The following is a 19,133-nucleotide window of genomic DNA, read 5'->3' as shown; positions in this document are numbered from 1 at the left end:
ATATAGCGGACTGTGATGATGATGGTAGTGATTTGATACGAAATTTATAATAGTGGGTAGAATTTGCAGTAAATGGAAAATTTTTGAATTGGTTGGAATTTGGACGAACAAAATTTATAGTGAGAGACCCCCGATGTGGTGGGATGGCAAATCCACCATCCCTCACAGACGTGGGGGCAAATGCGCTATAGTTATGGGGTGTATGGCAGTGAAAACTAGCCCGGGTGGGTTAGGTTATATTGATAGGGATCTAGCGAAGCTGACATTAGGTAACGTTAAGGTTTAGATAGTGACTGATACCTGTAGTGGGGACGCAGGTAGTTTAGTGTGGTTGATAATGATGTGGGAGCGCAATAGTTTAAAGGGACGACTGGGAAGCGCAAGTTTCAGAGGGGAGTAGTTAGCTGAGATAATGCCGTGTGTGTGAGTATTGAACAAGTGTGATCGAACAGGTGTGATTGCACAGGTGTGCAACTGAACAGGTGTGTGGAGCAGTGTATGAGTGAGTGATGGTGATGTGTGTTGTGTTGACCAACTGGTCCAGGAAGAGGAGGAGGGTGCAGGTGGCACCAGGTGTGAGGGCACAGGTGTGCAACAGCAGGTATGGAGAATGGTAGTGTGGAATAAATGGAGTATTGGAATGGATGGTCGTGGAGTGAGTATGGTGGAAATTGTGGAGTGGAGTGGATGGTGCGAAGGTGTGAATGGGGGAAGAGTGGACCCCCATCACGGATACCCGGGGCGGGTAGTGTAAGTGTTAGGTAGAGGGTACAGGTAAATTGTGGTTGGATATTGGCATCTGTGGTGCGGGTGAAAGAATGGTCTTTGGATGGGTGCATTAGTGTTGTGGAAATGGCTGGGCGTGTAGCCTGTTAGTGTGTGTAGTTGGTTTGGGCACTCCACCACTGTGAGGATGTCGGCCAGGTGAGGCCGCAGGTGGGCTCTGGGAGCCGGTAGTTGTGGATGGGGCCCGAGGATCCGGAGGACGGACCCGGGTAGCCCAGTGCCAGAGGGCACCAAGGGGTGACAGAGCCAGGAGAGGGCCTTCCCCAGTTAGTTAGGTTAGGGTGAGGAGCTAGGTAAGCTCGGGTGGCAACTGCAGTGGTGGAGGTGTGCAGGTGGGTAGACCTGCTGGGAGAGCTACACGTCGCGGCCCAGAAATTGTGCGAGGCACCGGGAGATGAATCGGGGGAGTGAGACCCCAAATTGAGAAGCACCACAGTTTGGTCAATGGGAATTGGTTTTTAGAACCCATAGTGTAAGTTGGCCAATGGATTGGCAGGGAAAGACCCCGGGTAGTGTAAAGTGTGTTAATGTCATTTAGAAAGTAGTTAGGATGAAGTCTCCTCGCACCATCTGCATCCACTCACCTGAGGTGACAGGTACTCCGCACCATGCCATGTTTAATTATTTTTACTGTGCAAATGTTTGGATTGTGAGACACATCATGACGTGGGTGTGACATTGTGCTTTGATGTTCCATCTCTCCCTCCTTATGAGGATTGATGATGAATTGGTGATGGCAAATTTTGAAGTAGAGGGATTGTGGAGACGAATTTGGTATAGGGGAAATATGGGGAAGACGTGACAGTAGTGACGAATTTGTAAATGTGTAGATTTTTGTACATATGGGGTAAGGGCAAGGGTAGGGTAGGTGACAGGGGGGTGACGTACGGTAGGGACGAGCTTTCTCACTTCGCCCTCCGTACGCATTTCGCCTCGCATTGCCTTATTGATGTGTACCCTTGTGACCTTACCCCTCGCTCAATTGTCTTTCCCCTTTTGTCTCCCACATGACCTGTGCGCCATTGGGTGCCGAGGGGAGCGTGCGTGGGTCGGCCATTGTGTGCCCGAAATTCCCAGAACCAGCTGTCTGCATCGATGCACCACATTATGGACCACATGCCTGTGGCCGAGCACCACTTATGGACCCCATGGGTTGGGGCATGGCCCCTCTGCTGGAACCGGCCATGAGGGCCCGAAATCTTGCTGGCGGACCTTGGCCACAGGGCACCGATGCCCCACAGGTGAACCACACGTAGTCGACCCCTGTGGGCCATAAATAAAATAAAAACGGACACGTTAGGTGCATTCTTTTATTGCAAATAGGCCGCCAGCAAGGGAAGATGACAACACCAGGAAAATAATAATAACTAGCAGAGGGAGCCGAAGAGCAAGAGATCACCTGCAGGGTTAGGGGTTGTTGATTTTATTTTTATGGAACACTGATGAACTATGGTGACTGCACCGATTGGTGCTTGGGTGTGTATTGGTGCGTTTTTGGGCGCTTTAATGGTGCGTCGATGCAGAGCAGACTGTCTCCCCCCCCAGAAAGAACAATCACAGGTCCTGGGTTAGTTTTGTAAATAAAAATAGCGTCATTGTAAATAATGCTTCCCACCGTCAGTGTATAGTTTGAAGACCATTCCGCAATTCGGTTAACTGTGGGCGTAAGTCTGTTAGGCAGAGTGCAATGGAGCAGCGGGACACATTTATTTATGTTTTAAAACTGTCGCACTCAGGGTCAGGTTAAAAGTAGAGGGAACTACACCTACGTGCCACACTAAGGTAAAAGTTATAGGCCCGGGACGTGCCTAAGGGGAGGAGGGTGCAGTGTTGTGGATATGAGAATGTTTTTTTATTTTATTGTTGTGGTAAAATGTTGTTGTAAAAGGTTGTTGTAAAATATCACCCCTCCTCCCTCCGTTTGTGGTTGTATAAAGGTCAAAGGGCGTTCCCGTAGTTAGTCCATAAAACATACATGCAGGACACGATATATCTTTTTTGACAGTTATATCCTTATTATGTGTACTAGGGCGTGCCCGTACGTGGGTGCAAAAAAACATGCGTGCAAACAACAACAACAAAAAAAAACTTTGAAACCACGTGGCAGTAACGACCACAGAACCCCCCCCCCCTCTATTTACATGAAATGGTTTGGTCCATTCGCAAAGCCAAAGCGAACGGCTTGCGAGTACGGTAGAACCCCCCCCCCCCCCCTCTATTTACATGAAATGGTTTGGTCCATTCGCAAAGCCAAAGCGAACGGCTTGCGAGTACGGTGACCATACCTTGGGAACCACTTGTCCGATTAATTTCAAACCTTGAAAAGGCACATCCTCGGGTCCCCAGCAATATACCTGGCAAGTTTCAAGTATATCGGACCCGTGGTTGTCGAGAAACAGCGGTCACAGACAAACACACAGACACACACACAGACACACACACATACACACACACATACACACACACATACACACACACATACACACAGAGATTACTGGAATTATAGATAGATTAGTGTAAGGCTGTGTCTTCCATTAATTGAAATACTCCATTGCACCAGTGAAAGAGATAGATTCCCTTCATTCCCACTCCCAACACTTCCATTCCCCCCTTTCCGTCAATTGCAATTCGCATTGCCAACTGCATGTTGGGCGGTTTTCCCTTCATCCGCCATTGACCACGAGGCAGGGTTGGGGGAAGGAAGGCGGGTCCCCACCTCGTCAGAGAGGGGAGGAGTGAGCCGGCCCCACTCGACCAACCATGAACAAGGGGTTTGGCTTGAGAGGGCGGGGAGAGAACGTTTGGGGGAGGTTCGCAAAGGTTGAGGGGCGGGGCCTATATAACCCACGGCGGGGGGTGTTCCCAGAGGAGATGCACTTTGAGTTGGTCACAAAGAGTTGGTCGTCAAGAGAGAGTCGTGAAGAGTCAGTCAGTGGAGTCGGTGGTCAGTTGGTTGCGGTGAGGAGTCAGTGGTGGCGGTCAGTGGTTGCGTTGGTTGCGGTGAGGAGTCGAGGAGGGAGGAGATCAGAAGACAGGAAGGCCTTGAGTTGGACTAAGCAAGAGAGGAAGTTGTTGGACTGGGTGGGACTAAGCAAGAGAGGAAGTTGTTGGACTGGGTGGGACTAAGGAAGAGAGAGAGAGAGTCCTGAAGCTTGTGAGGGAAGGAGAGAGAACCCGTCACACCAACCCCCCAAGCTCCGCGTTGGCTCCACCAAGCGTTCACCTCCACCAAGGCTCCACCCAGGCTCCGCGTTGGCTCCACCAAGCGTTCACCTCCACCAAGGCTCCACCAAGCATTCACCTCCAGCCATCCACCTCCTGCCATTCCTGTCATTCCCCGCGTGAGTCAGTGTCTTTGTTTGTTCTGTCCTGGGAATAAGTTAAGTCTGTATAACTATAAGCTAGTATTTGCACTGTGTCACCTGCGTCTTATGTGTTGTAAATAAACCTTGATTGCTCCTTTTTGCGTGTGTAAATAATAAATCCAATTACTCTTCTGTCCGTCTTCTCGTTTTATTCCTTTTCCTCTTGCATTTCGTCGTTTTCGTCTTTTTCCCAGATTGGGCAGCTGCGGTGCGATACGGCCAAAGTCCTGGGTGAATCGGGTGAGTCAGGGATCCTGTAACGGTCGCGGCAATACCACCGCTCGGTAAATAACATCTTAATCCGCGATCAGTAACAATATATATGGTGGCGGCCATCTTGGATTTTGATGTGGCGACCCAATTTCCAATGGCGTTCTTCCTTATGCCGAGATACACCCACACACCAGATTATAAGTTGGTACTTCGCTTATTTTTCAAGATATTCATCTCACAAGGTTCAGACATACATGGCATCAGACATACATGGCGGCGGCCATCTTGGATTTTGACTTGGGTTGCACCCACACAACAAATTCGAATGCGGTCCTTCGCTTATGCACGCATGCACGCACGCACGCACGCAAGCACGCCCGCACACACGGACGGACGGACGGACACACGGACGGAGGGGAAAACCATAGTCCCCCTTTCGCTCCGCTGTGCGACGGGGGACAATAAGGCAAAGGAGATTATTTGTTTTTGCCGCTTGGCAGGAAAGCATGATCCATGATCATACTATAGAACAAGTTTCTGAATACAAGAATTTGAGCATAGTACTCGATGCCAAATTGAAAGGGAAAAGGGGTTCTAAAGTGCTGGACGTGAAAGCAAACCAAATAATGAACTAAGGAAATTAAAAGAATTTCATGTTGACAATGGTATACCAGTTCTTTTCTTTTTTAATCGGTCTCTGATCGAAAATATTCTCACTTTGTTTGATTTGTACTTTGGTAATTTGCCAAAAGAAAATGTAAAGAAACTGAAAAAACCCAGGAAGATTGAAAAATGAGCAATTCTGACAAACATCCCCTCAATTTGAACTTTGTATGAGAAAAATGTTGTACTGAAAGTTCACAAGATGACGCAAGAGCCATCACATCCACTCCGTAATTATCTCCGCCACCAAGGGTGGATGGAGACCGTTATGTTGTCAGTCCTGTCTGTGAACAGGATATCTCAAAAGGTTGTGGACCGATACAGACGAAATTTGGTCCACATGTTGGGTGTGTGATAACTACAAGGAATAAAAGATTAAATTTTGGTGAAGTTCCGGATCCGATAAAAAATTTTAAGTGATTCTTCGCCATTGAGATATGGCCAAAAACAATATCTATCTATAATTCCAGTAATCTCTGTCTGTCTGTCTGTACGTCTGTACGTTTGTTTGTCTGTGACCGCTGTTTCTCGACAACCACGGGTCCGATATACTTTTAACTTGCCAGGTATATTGCTGGGGACCCGAGGATGTGCCTTTTCAAGGTTTCATATTAATCGGACAATTACTTACCGAGCTATGTCCAAAAAACGATTCAACCAATCAGAGAGCAGCGAACGATCGCGTGTGCCGAACGTGGAGGACACACTCTGCCTCGGATGGCACATTTGAGAGCGTATTCATTTATTTCACGTTTGCAAACTATGTTGGCGTTAAACTATGTTTTAAAACTAATAAAACCGAATTTGCGATTCATTCGCTTTCCTGCGCGTTTGTGCACGCGATGGCGATTTCTTTACCAAACTCCGGAAGCCGTTCGCTTTGGACCAAACCATTGCATGTAAATAGAGGGGGGGGATTGTCACCGTACTCGCAAGCCGTTCGCTTTGGACCAAACCATTTCATGTAAATAGAGGGGGGGGGGATATAATTTTAGATATATATATAGTACGGGCATTGGCAAGGAACGGGCACCCACGTACGGGCAATGCCCTAGTATAGCAAAATACCTCAAAGCTATGGACTGATTCGGACAAAAATTGGTGGACAGTTTGGGTGTCTAAAAAGGACAAATTGATTCGATTTTGGTGAAGATCCAGATACAATATATATTTTTAATTTCTACCTCTGCCACGGATGGTTGACAGATGCGCTTTCACTCTGTCTGTCTAACTGTCTGAGTAGGATATCTCAAAAAGTTATGGATGGATTCAGACGAAACTCAATGGACAGGATGGGTGTGACAAGTATGACTTGATTCGATTTTGGCGAAGATCCAGATTTTTAAAAAAAAGTGATTCTTCACCATTGAGAGGACCAAAAACAATATATAGCACGATATCTCAAAAAGATGTGGACAGATTATGACAAAACTTGGTGGATGAATTGTGCAGGTGGCATAAACAAGCCGATTATATTTTGGTTCAGGTCCGGATACAGATCCGGCCTATCAGTGGGATCCAAAACGTAAACTGTTCAGCCTGGTGGAGGTATATGCTCCACTGAGTGCGTTGTAGTTGTTTTAGTATTGTGGCGGACACGAAAGCCCACTGGCGTGGTGACATCATTCCACGCACCAAGTGGGCGGCGGCCACGCCCGAGGGATAGGCGTGGCCTCAGGATATACACCGGGCGCGCAGCCCGGAGCGCGCCAGTGCTACAGTGACCTCTTTGGAATAAAGAACTATAAACTCACTGCGTTGTCCGCTTCCTCCTTGGTAGCAAGTCACGCGCGTAGTACCGCGTGCTTCATTGGTGACCTCCAACATTCGAGTCAGCCGTCGCTGACTCCCCGAAACCGCCGCAACAATGGCTACCAACGCGGTCTCCATCAAGCTCCCCGAATTCTGGGAATCACAAGCCGAAGTTTGGTTCCTGCAGGCGGAAGCCCAGTTCCGACTTCGAGGCATCACGGTGGACGAGACCATGTACTGCCACGTGGTCTCCGCCCTCGGGCCCGGCACGGCCACCCGCGTCGTATCGGTCCTAAGGAATCCAACTGCCGACGGCAAGTACGAGGCGGTCAAGCGTCTCCTCCTCGCCACTTTCGGCCTTACGGTGGACGCACGGGCCGATCGCCTCTTGGACCTCCCCGAGATCAGGGACACGCGACCGTCGGTCCGTATGGACCATATGCTGGCGCTCATGGGTGACGAAACCCCGAACGCTCTATTCCGGGCGGTGTTTCGACCCCAGCTGCCAGCACGAGTCCGCCTCGCTTTGGCTGGTTCCGCGTTAACGGAACCCCATGCGCTCGCTGCTGAGGCCGACAAATACTACGCGGCTTTGGACACGCAGGCGAGTCGGCGCGGTCACCGCTCCCGAGGCTCCCGAAGCTTTCCCCGATGCACCGCACCTCGTGTCCGCCGTCACGCCCCGCCCACCACCACCACCACCACCGCCGCCACCGCGAAGAAAACCGCGGCCTCCGACGCCGCAGCTGCCCGCCTGGTGTTCCTTCCACACCAAGTTCGGCCACGAGGCTCGGCAGTGTCGCACGCCGTGCTCATTCGGCAGGTCGGGAAACGGGCGAGCCGGCGCTCGGTGGCAACGGTGAGCGTCGGCAATTCCAACAGCCTGCTGTACATAACGGACACCTTGTCCGGGCGCCATTACCTGTGCGATACGGGAGCGCAGGTGAGTGTCGTTCCTGCCGGTACGTCCGACAAGCACACCGTGGGCCGGGGCCCTGCGCTGCTTGCGGCCAATGGTACGTCTATACGCACGTACGGAAAACGCTGTTTTCCGTACGTGCGTATAGTGGTGTGACCACTATACGCACGTACTGCAGTTCGGAGGTCAGGTTTTCCGTTGGTCGTTCGTTTTGGCCGACGTGCCCATGGCACTGCTCGGCGCGGACTTCTTATGTGCTAATGGATTACTGGTCGATGTAAAGCGCAGAAGGCTTGTCCAGGCTGAGACGTTCAGCTCGCTCGCGTGTGCGCTGCCCGGCTCTTTGAGCAGCTCACAGAGCGGCTCATCGAGCGGCTCGCCGAGCGGCTTGCTGAGCGGTTCCGTTCCGGCCAGGTTCATCTGTACGCTTCCGGCAGCGGACGAATTCGCCCGCCTCCTCGCGGGTTTCCCGGCCCTCACGCGGCCGACCTTCTCGGCGGGGACCGTCAAGCACGGGGTGGAACACCACATCCCCACCACCGGGCCACCGGTCTATGCCCGGGCACGCCACCCCGAGTCGACGAAGCTCGCGGTAGCGAAAGCGGAGTTCGCTACGCTGGAGCGGCTCGGCATCGTGCGGCGCTCCGAGAGCACGTGGGCGTCCCCGCTCCACATCGTGCCCAAGCCCGGCGGGGGATGGCGACCGTACGGGGACTACTGGCGCCTCAACGACGCCACCACCCCCGACCGCTACCCCGTCCCCCACATTCAGGACTTTTCTGCCCGCTTGGCGAATATGTCCTTCTTTTCAAAGGTGGACCTCGTGCGCGGCTACCATCAGGTCCCTGTCAGGCCGGAGGACATCCCGAAGACGGCTGTCATCATGCCATTCGGGCTTTTCGAATTCCTTCGGATGCCCTTCGGTTTGAAAAATGCGGCTCAGGCGTTCCAGCGTCTCATGGACAGCGTCTTGCGCGGCTTGGATTTTTTGTACGTCTACCTGGACGACATCCTCGTCGCCAGCGCGTCCCGCGAAGAGCACCTTCGTCACCTCCGCATGCTCTTCGAACGTCTGGGCCAGCACGGCCTGATCGTGAACCTCGCCAAGTGCCGGTTCGGTGTTGCTGAAATCGACTTTTTGGGGCACCGCGTCACCAGGCACGGGGCCGTCCCCCTACCGGCCAAGGTGGAGGCGGTGAAGGGGTTTCTGCGCCCCGCCACGATCAAGGGGCTCCAGGAGTTCCTGGGCATGGTAAACTTTTACCATCGGTTCCTGCCCCGCATCGCCCGGCTCCTGCGCCCCTTACACGAGGCCCTGCGAGGGAAGCCGGGCAAAGGTGACGTTACCTGGACCGAGCAGATGGACACGGCGTTCTCGGGCACGAAGCTCGCCTTGGCCAACGCCACCATGCTCGCGCACCCGGCGCTCGATGCACCGATCGCGCTCACCTCCGACGCCTCGGACTACGCGGTGGGCGCGGTGTACGAGCAATGGGTAGATGGAGCTTGGCAACCGCTGGCGTTCTTCAGCCGGCAGCTCCGCCCGCCCGAACGCCGTTACAGCACCTTCGACCGCGAGTTGCTTGGGCTTCACCTGGCGGTCAGGCCCTTCCGCCATCTGCTCGAGGGCCGTGCGTTCACGGCCTTCGTCGACCACAAGCCGCTAATTTTTGCGATGGGCAAGGTCGACGAGCCGTGGTCGGCCCGACAACAGCGTCACCTCGCGGCCGTGTCCGAGTACAAGACGGACATCCGGCACGTCGCGGGAAAGGACAACCCGGTGGCCGATTGCCTTTCCCGGGCCGTTGCCCATGCAGTCCACCTTGGCATCGACTATGCCTGGATGGCAGCGGACCAGGCCGCCGATCCCGGGGTCCAGGCCCTGCGGACCGACGTCACGGGCCTCCGCGTCACCAAGGTGCCCTTCAACGGCGCGGGCACAGCCCTCGTTTGCGACGTCTCCCTCGGGCGGCCTCACCCCATCGTGCCCGCAGGCTGGCAGCACCAGGTTTTTGACGCCATCCACGGCCTGTCCCACCTGGGCACGAGGGCCTCCCAGCGGTTGGTCGCCGACAAGTTTGTCTGGCATGGCCTCCGGAAGGCCGTCCGCGGCTGGGCCAGGACGTGCCTCGCGTGCCAGCGCGCAAAGGTGCACCGACACACCCAGGCCCCCTTGGCCCCGTTTACGGTGCCGGAACGTCGGTTCGACCACGTTCACGTGGACCTGGTGGGACCTCTGCCCCCCTCGCGGGGTTTCACCCATGTCCTCACCATGGTGGACCGCACCACCCGGTGGCCGGAGGCCGTGCTTTTGGCGGCAACGACGGCGGCAGACGTCGCACAGGCGTTCATCGCCACCTGGGTCGCCCGGTTCGGCGCCCCCTCGGACATCTCGTCCGACCGCGGCCCCCAGTTCACCTCGGAGCTCTGGGCCGCGGTCGCGCGGGGGCTCGGGGTCCACCTGCACTGAACCACGGTCTACCACCCCCAGGCCAATGGCCTGTGAGAGCGATTCCACCACTCGTTGAAGGCCGCGCTCCGGGCCACCCTCCGCGACGGCGGCTGGGTCGATAGGCTCCCCGGGGTCCTGCTGGGCCTCCGGACGGTGCCCAAGGAGGACCTGTGCGCATCCACGGTGGAGTTGGTCTTTGGACAACCGCTGCGGGTGCCGGGTGAGTTCCTCCCCGACCCCACGGCACCTTGGTCCGTGGCGCAGGAGCGTTCTGCGCTGCAGGAGACCGCCCGGAGGTTCGCCCCGGTGCCGACGGCGCACCACGGGCACCCTCCTACACACGTCGCCCCGGAGCTTCGCACCGCGGAGTACGTCTTCGTCCGGCACGACGCCCACCGGACACCACTCCGGCCCCCGTACGACGGGCCTTTCCGCGTGCTGGAGACCGGGGTGAAACATTTCACCCTGGACATCGGCGGCACTCCTGACCAGGTCTCCATAGACCGCCTCAAGCCGGCCCACCTCGACGTGGACCACCCACCGCCGGTGGCTCGGCCCCCGCGTCGGGGCCGTCCCCCTGCGGGCGGACCCCCGGCACTGCCCAGCCCCGCAGGCACTCCGCCCCCCGGTCTGGCACCCATCCCGGGTACAGCCGGGGGCATCCCACCTGGCATCCCTGCACCCCGGACGCCGCCGGTCGCCAGAGGGCGCTTCGGCCGGGTCATCCGTTTGCCCCGCAAACTGGCCCTCCAGGTGCGCGGGAATTCTGGGGGGGCGCGTGTGGCGGACACGAAAGCCCACTGGCGTGGTGACATCATTCCGCGCACCAAGTGGGCGGCGGCCACGCCCGAGGGGTAGGCGTGGCCTCAGGATATAGCCCGGAGCGCGCCAGTGCTGCAGTGACCTCTTTGGAATAAAGAACTATAAACTCACCGCGTTGTCCGCTTCCTCCTTGGTAGCAAGTCACGCGCGTAGTACCGCGTGCTTCAGTATCAATCATTCAGAAATTCACACATTCATGCTCCACTTCCACCACCTCTCCCACCCACACCCACCCCAATGCTGTCGTTTCAGATGCAATCCAGATGTTCAATGATAATGCAAGAAGGGTTTGATAGAATGTGTACTCCTGTAGATATGTAACTTGGGTTGTGATCCCTTTCCATCATAATTCCTAATATTCATTGTTATTGAATAGCCAGTGGATGTCAAGTTTGTGCATTTTAAAACATGGACAATCAATTATCTTGAGTATTTCTTGAATATCTACAGGATGCATTCTGAGTGTCAATTTTGTGTAAAATGCCTCTTTAAGTCTGAGATTTACATAAACCGCAAAACGTTTCACCCACGAAACGCTTCCATTATTGATGCAAGCACTGGCATGGCAAAGATCATGCACCACACAAAAATTACCGGTTTGTTTGTCCCAACTGAATCCCAGATGTGAGGAACCCAAGTTAAATATACCCATATACTATTTGAATGTGGCTTTTGTCTCAAATGATGTAAAAGTATAGTGATGTCTCGTATTCTGTTTCTTCTGCACGTGATTTCGATACAAGCTCAGTCACGAGCCCTATTTTGTTGACAGGGCCTGAGGCTCGTTGAAGAGCAGTCACACACAAATCCCACCCACACTTGCAGACAACACAGGACTGGACTGGAGATACACGGCCTTGCTGGATTAAACGTCCTGATGCACTCTGGGCTTTTGGGTCCCCGGAGTCTTATGGGTCCTCAGGGACTTTTTGGTCCTTTGGATCCTCGGGTACTTTTGGGTCTACTGGGTCCTTTGGGTCCTCAGAGACTTTTGGGGGTCTTAAAAAGTCTTCAAAGGTCGAAGGGGTCTCAGCAGTCTAAATAGTTAAAAGGTACATTTCCATAGTACATAATAAGTAATTAATTAATAGACTGCATGATTAATAGACAAAAAAAAAAAAAACGTACACACACGTACACACACACGTACACACACACACACAAGATTTGTAGGAATGTGCTCAATGTGAAAACGTCCAATCATCGGCGTGACATTTTCTACATTTCGAGAAATTTTCTGCTCCACTTTCGTAGAGATTAACATGTTACAGCATGAAATGTCCTAACAAAGTACCGAGACTACAAGAGCAGAGCACTTCACTACGAAAATTATTGGAGTTTATCACAAATGATATACAAAGCCAAAAACTAACCCCCCCCCCCCTCCCCCCCAGGTTATTGCGGCAATCATGACAGATGGCCTGTTGCACATGAAAGATTTGAATGAATGTGTCGCAATAACAATGTGCGGGACTGCACAGGCCTGTGTAACCTGAGACAGTACACACAGGTGGGTGAGTTTGCTTTCTTGAGGGTTTTACTGCACTATTGTTGGTGGTATAAATCAAACTTTATTTGGTAGTATAGAGAATCTACAAAACAAGAAGTGATGCAAAGCTAAGTTTTTCCCTTTGACGATTTTTCATACTTTTTTTTTTTTTTAGTTCAAGGTTGATTTATTTATCAAGTATTCATAGGTTACAACATACCATAACATTTGAAGGTGATTATTGTATGCATGCCTGAAACAAATAAATAAGGTTGTGTTCCAAGCGTGTAGAGCACGTCGGTGCTGGGGGTGCTCAGCTGTGCAGCTGATGCAGTGCCCCTGTGGGTTAGAGCAGGTAGTCGTAATTTGCTCAGGGTGCCAGCGATAACACACCTACTGTTTGGGAAGGAAGTGGAATCTTTAACGTCCACCGACTAATGCCAGCAGACAGGACACTCAGCTTAACGCCCACTTTGTGATGCAACGCCCTACCTGCTAAACACCATTCAGGCAGTTTATAGTCAGGTCGGGAATCAAACCCAGACCTGACGGTCGGACATCCTGTCAGACAATAAATAAGCAAGGCTACTTAAATATTGGTATCTTCTCTCTGAAAGTACACCTCATTGAAGAAATTTGATAAGCATCCCATCAAAGTTTCCATCATGAGTAAAGCAGTTTATTAATGCATCAAGTTCGTTGTCCAAGGCAGCATGGGATCCTTCCCCCATCAAATAGGCTCCCAAGATACTCTGATCGTATTCGCCCCAATCCTAAATGGCATGCCAACAACTAACTGCGGGTCACCAAGACGTTATAGGCCGATAGTAGAGGAAATGAGCCTGAAAAATTCATTTTGAAAATCATTTCATGTTAAAGGCCGGCATCCACTGGAAGCAGGTAGGGAATGGGGTGGTGCATTGGAAAAGGGTGGATGCCAGCTGGGATTGCCACGAAAAGGGTCATTTTAACCCCTTTTTTTGCTAAATCAGTATTTCCGAAGTGTTGAAAAAGAGAAGAGATGTTTGTAACAATATCCCATTTATTTGCCCAGACATTTTACTCTACATGGGGTTTTTATACATCATTTTGTTGCTGATGATATTGCCTACAAAATGCATCTCAGTATTTTAAAAATATATATATAATTTAGGGGTTACCATGGTTACAGTGGGGGTCAAAGGTCAACCTATGGCAAAAATATATAATTTCCTCACACTTTCTAATAGATAGGCAAAATGCCATATAAAACTAAATTTACTGGTTCTAATTGCTTTTATGTATCAATCCTCACATAGAAGAGCAGTTTTTAGTGAGGGAAGATTGATGTAATACCCCTCTGTGGGCAATTAGTGAAGGGTGAAAATTAACCTTTTCTTCAAAAATACATAGAAATTGTGAAAAAAAAACCTCTGTTTTGTATTTACCGGTACATGGAATTGTTAAGTGTGATGTTATAGCATACAGTATGCATTGGAAAATGTCTCCAAACCACCATGGTCAAGATTCCTAGTATTGTTTGAGACTTTATTCTGTTTGCCAACAACCTACGGATAACATAGTTTGAACCGGGGCTCCGACTACCTACACATCTTCATCATCATCCTGTGAATTGGTGCATGGTCCCCTACAAGTGCAAGCTCTAATGCAGGTCTTTTGTCCTGCATGGAAACAGCCGCATCTTTTTCCACAACCAGATGTGCAAAAGCAGCTCACAAGCTCCTTGCAAGCTTTTGGAAGAGGGCTCAGGGTCATCAAATTGGGAACGAGGTTTCCACTACTATCATTCTTCCATCCACTGGTTGTTGGATCAGGCAGATCTTGCACTGGGCTTAGTGACTCCTTTCAGACAAGGCATTGGTAGTTTGCTCGACGAATATGCATGTCCAGTGCATCCTTGGAGCGGGGAAGAGCATCAAGCGAACGCTTTCCTTGAAGGAACATTTCTTGGCGAACTTGATCAATTGCCGTAAGAGGGGTGGTTTTTAGGTACAGTTTGCACACAAACTTCTCAGCGTCTTGGATCAATTGGTCACTGACGTTTTTAGACCCCATCTTCTGGAGGCATGCTGACTCTTCAGTGAACACTTTCAACGCAGTCTTCTTCCCTATACCCGGCGGCGAACTGGCTGACTGTGTCACAACCTGTTAGTGCATGGAATGCAATAATTGTCTGAATTTGGTCTTCTGGTAGTGAGATCTGATGGATGGGGATGAAGGGACGTTTGGATTTCAATCCTGAACTGAACCACACCTCTGGAGATAGGTGATCTCGCAGGCCCAGTGCCACAACCAGGACATCTGTGTCTCGGCATTGGAGGACATCTCTGGGAGCCCTGTGGTGTCGCATCCCTGGCATGCAGGATGATCCTGGTGTCCGCCTCTTCATGGTTTGCGTTCATGGAGTTGGTGCTCCTGCCGGTAGAAATCCAGACCCTCATCAAATCCTCAAACCCGCCGGCAACAACCAATTCATATGTTGGCTGTAGCTCCTTCTCCGCCATCTCTATGAGAGATCCGGAAATAAATGCTGCCAAGTCAGCCTTGTTGGCAGAGAGGCTGAGGAATGAGTTGAAGTTGGAGGGGAGCTTCACGTCCTTTGAACTGATGACACGTCTGATTGGGCGGGTTTTGTCGGCTCTTTTTTCCCTTGTGCCAGACTTTATGGAGACCTCCTGATACCGATCGAACACAACATCAACCCTGGAGTACATGGGACCAAAGCGGTTTTAGACACTGGTACAGAATACATTGCTCAGATCTCCAAAAGTCTCTGATTTCTCAGGCTTGCCAATTGCTTGTATCAGTACAGGGCCGTCAATGATCAAGCAGGTTTTTGCTGCACTCTTGGGAAGGTTTTTTGACACTTCTATGTCCTTGGTCAGTATTTCCTGAAGCTGGGACTTGTCGGTAGAATGGAGTTTCCCACTGGTGTCTGCTAGTGCACGTGGGACTGATGAAAGCTCATGCCTCAGGATGTTATTCAGGTCTACATCTCTCCCTCCCTGTGCTGCCACAAACAGTCTTTGGATTAGATTCCTGTCAGCTTTGATCTCTTTCTGTTTGCCAGCTCCACTTGGTTGAATGCTTACTTTGTATATCCTGCTTATTGATGGTGTTTTGTTCCTAGATAATGTAGCATGAAAGTCTGTTGACTTCTCAATAAGGCGAGTGGAGACAAATGTTTCAACTCGGGATGCTCCTGTTTCACCAGCCTTGAGGACTTCTTCTTTGATGGAGTCTCAAACAATACTAGGAATCTTGACCATGGTGGTTTGGAGGCATTTTCTAATGCATACTGTATGCTATAACATCACACTTAACAATTCCATGTACCGGTAAATACAAAACAGAGGTTTTTTTTTCACAATTTCTATGTATTTTTGAAGAAAAGGTTAATTTTCACCCTTCACTAATTGCCCACAGAGGGGTATTACATCAATCTTCCCTCACTAAAAACTGCTCTTCGATGTGAGGATTGATGAATAAAAGCAATTAGAACCAGTAAATTTAGTTTTATATGGCATTTTGCCTATCTATTAGAAAGTGTGACAAAATTATATATTTTTGCCATAGATTGACCTTTGAACCCCCACTGTAACCATGGTAACCCCTAAATTATATATATATTTTAAAAATACTGAGATGCATTTTGTAGGCAATATCATCAGCAACAAAATGATGTATAAAAACCCCATGTAGAGTAAAATGTCTGGGCAAATAAATGGGATATTGTTACAAACATCTCTTCTCTTTTTCAACACTTCGGAAATACTGATTTAGCAAAAAAAGGGGTTAAAATGACCCTTTTCGGGACAATCTCAGCTGGCATCCACCCTTTCCCAATGCACCACCCCATTCCCTAACTCTTCCCACTAGATGCCTGTCTCGAACATGAAATGATTTTCAAATCAATTTCTTAGCCACTTTTTCACTTTCGTTTCCTCTACTACGAGAATATTTGCATGCTATGTCATGGGACCAAAGAGAGAATGGCAAGTCAACACCAGTGGGGTTCACCACGCACACACATATACAGCACGAGGATACACACACACCTCAGTACCTGAAGCAGGTCTCGTGTGTGATGGAAATACTGCACGAAGCGTTGTCGCGTCAATGGGTCCCCATCAAGCCTGATCCGCTCGGTGACGGAGATGAGATGAGGGGAGCTGGACACAAGATGGAGACACATTTTTGCTGATGCTACCGAGTTGTGATGTGCTGGCACAATCAATGCCGTTACATTCCCACCACCTTTAAGTCCTGGATTGAGGCCAACATTTAAAGTCAATAATTCGTCGTCAATGAGAGGAGTTTGGTCGACGTAACATTGGCAAAATTCGTCAGGGTCTGTCAGTCAGGAAAAAGAAAAAAATGAAAATGTTGGGGAGGAAGTTGAGAGTTTATTTTCTATTTCTTTTTTCCAAACTAGCTTCAGTTTGGAGGCTGAAGGGGGAAAAAAGTAAAGATTGTGGAGACTCGAGGAAGCAGCTGGTTAGCAACAGCTCAACAACATGTGAAATGCACATCTGGCAATACCGACCTATACAAGCCGGTACGAAAACCATGATGACGAAGCATCGACTCCACAAATGCACAGGTGGAACCCTACAAGGACAAAGAGAGCAATATTAATGAGGGTTTATTGACAGACAGCAACTTCCGTTTGGCCAAAACCAAGTTCACTTGCAGCCAGCGGCGGCCTTCATCAACTTTGGAATTGCAGAAAATACAAGGAAAACTCGATACAGGAGAAAACCATTTGGCCCATACATTGGAGGACATACATCCAGCTTTCCAAAAGTAAAAAGGTAAAGATCGACTGCAGGTCACTCTCATTCTACAATTAACCTCAGGCAAGCATTTGTCTTTGGTACTGTCCCTCAATGCCACACTATAGCATAGGATGTTTAACACCTACTAACTAAATGAACATAGGACAGGAAGCTTTGAAGTTACTATCCAACAAAACCAAAGAACATCGAGATGTGGTGCCCTCCCAGGATACAGCATCAGAATGGTAGTTTACACTTGAGGAGAAGTGAATTCTTGCAGAACGTTTTCTGTAAGACCAACTTGGCTGCACCTGGATGGGTTTGAGGGCTGAGGAGTAGCGGCTGAAACCCGAAACCAATTCAGGTTCCTCCTGAGTCCTGATGACTCCATCTTTGCTTGTTCGGGTGGCATGGACAGTTTTAAGGATAAATGGAGCAAGTGCATTGAAGTCCAGGGACAGGGACACTATTTTGAAAAATAAATACATGTTGGAATGTATTGAACAATTGCACTTCATTCCGAGCGTATTTGTAACCCTCCTCCCCCTTCACCCCATTTTGTGCACAACATATGGGTGTTAATGTCAAGATCCAGCATTGAGGATTTGCATTCCAAACTTGTCTCTGGAGAATTACCAGGTTACTCTCGAACTGTTGATGAAACCCAGCCAGATTGGTAATGAAATTCGGGGGAGGGGCTACCTGCCCGCTCCACCTGGTCAGGTCGAGACGGCCAGTGTGGCCTACACAAGATGCCAGTCAGCACTTTGTGGGTGACTCTCAAGTCTTAATGTCCACAGGGTAACTTGGGGTGGGCATTGAAGTGATATCAAGGAAAATACAATGCTGCCGACATAGCACCCACCCGTCCCCCAAACTGAGAAAATATAGTTAAATGTAACATGTGCAATAATGTTAAGGTAACGTATCGAAAAAAAACCCCAAGGTAATGTTCTGTAAATCCATTTTGACAAATGCTCAAATCTACAAACTCATCGGCTTTAGAAGACTATATTACAGACAATTTAAAATATGAAGTACACAAAGTTGGGAATCCATTCAATAAAATGACAAACAAAACAATGTAAACGTTAAAAAAACAAAGTGGTTACAATAAATAAAAAGAGAACGTATCGTCATAGACAAGAGAGGAAATTGAAGAAACTCACTTTGCCTTTTGTTCCACTCACGTGAATAACATTGAGTGTGTCCAAGTCCGAAACCTGCGTACAGATTCCCAATCATACCCCTCCTCGACCTCATCCCGTCCATTATTAAACCATGCGTCGTTGCATTGCTAAACTCCATATTATGGTTTGCACTTACTTTCTAGCCCCCATGCTGCTACTCACCTTGATTCCAAGCTTTTCCAAATCCGTGCCTATTTGACGAACCTTCTCCGGTGCATGCCGTGAACATGGTTCGCCACCTTTGCCCCCTGGTGTTTGCATCATGTTCAGCAACTTCACCGCCTCCTGTCCAATGCCGCTCATTAGTTATCGTGCTTTATTAAATAAGGCAATTGCATGTATGTATGTATGTATGTATGCATGCATGTATGTACATCTGAAAATCATAGGAAAAAAAAACAGGTCTGGCCCGATCTCAACCAAATTTTGCATACATGTTGGTAGAATTAGTACCCAGCGTCAGGTCATGGACACAAAAAATCCCCACGCCCCTCACAGGAGCTGACAATTTGCTCATGTTCCCGAAAGGAGTGCGCGTTTCTAGCAACACAAGTAAAGCAGACAAGTCATCATGCCATTCACTTACCCACTAAGCCTGGTGTTGGCTTAACGGTTAATGCAGCCAGCATGATATCTTATGGTCCTGAGCTCAAGTCCCTGTCATGCCGCTGAATTAACACCACGTGGGTTGACTCAGCCTGTCA

General features: G+C 50.0%; 1 protein-coding gene across 6 annotated transcripts in view; it reads right to left on the bottom strand.

The window, feature by feature from the left end:
• LOC137430147 (folylpolyglutamate synthase, mitochondrial-like) overlaps positions 1-19,133 on the bottom strand; it is a 78,228-nt gene that overhangs the window by 56,234 nt on the left and 2,861 nt on the right. For 5 of the 6 annotated variants that reach the window (XR_013623842.1, XR_013623843.1, XM_078780334.1 and 2 more), the window contains exons 3-6: positions 18,592-18,714; positions 18,409-18,462; positions 17,008-17,072; positions 16,528-16,633 (exon numbers count right to left, since the gene is read on the bottom strand). Coding sequence is in view for 3 of the 6 variants with exons in the window: in XM_078780334.1 (XP_078636460.1) it covers positions 16,528-16,633; positions 17,008-17,072; positions 18,409-18,462; positions 18,592-18,714 (348 nt within the window). In the remaining 3 variants the exon portion in view is untranslated. Of the gene's footprint in view, positions 1-16,519; positions 16,634-17,007; positions 17,073-18,408; positions 18,463-18,591; positions 18,715-19,133 lie in introns of all 6 variants that reach the window. The other variant, XM_078780335.1, reaches the window with a different exon arrangement.

The sequence above is a fragment of the Myxine glutinosa genome, chromosome 6, assembly GCF_964187855.1.
Source record: "Myxine glutinosa chromosome 6, kmMyxGlut1.1, whole genome shotgun sequence".
NCBI lineage: Eukaryota > Metazoa > Chordata > Myxini > Myxiniformes > Myxinidae > Myxine > Myxine glutinosa.
This window is presented reverse-complemented; position numbering and strand designations above follow the sequence as displayed.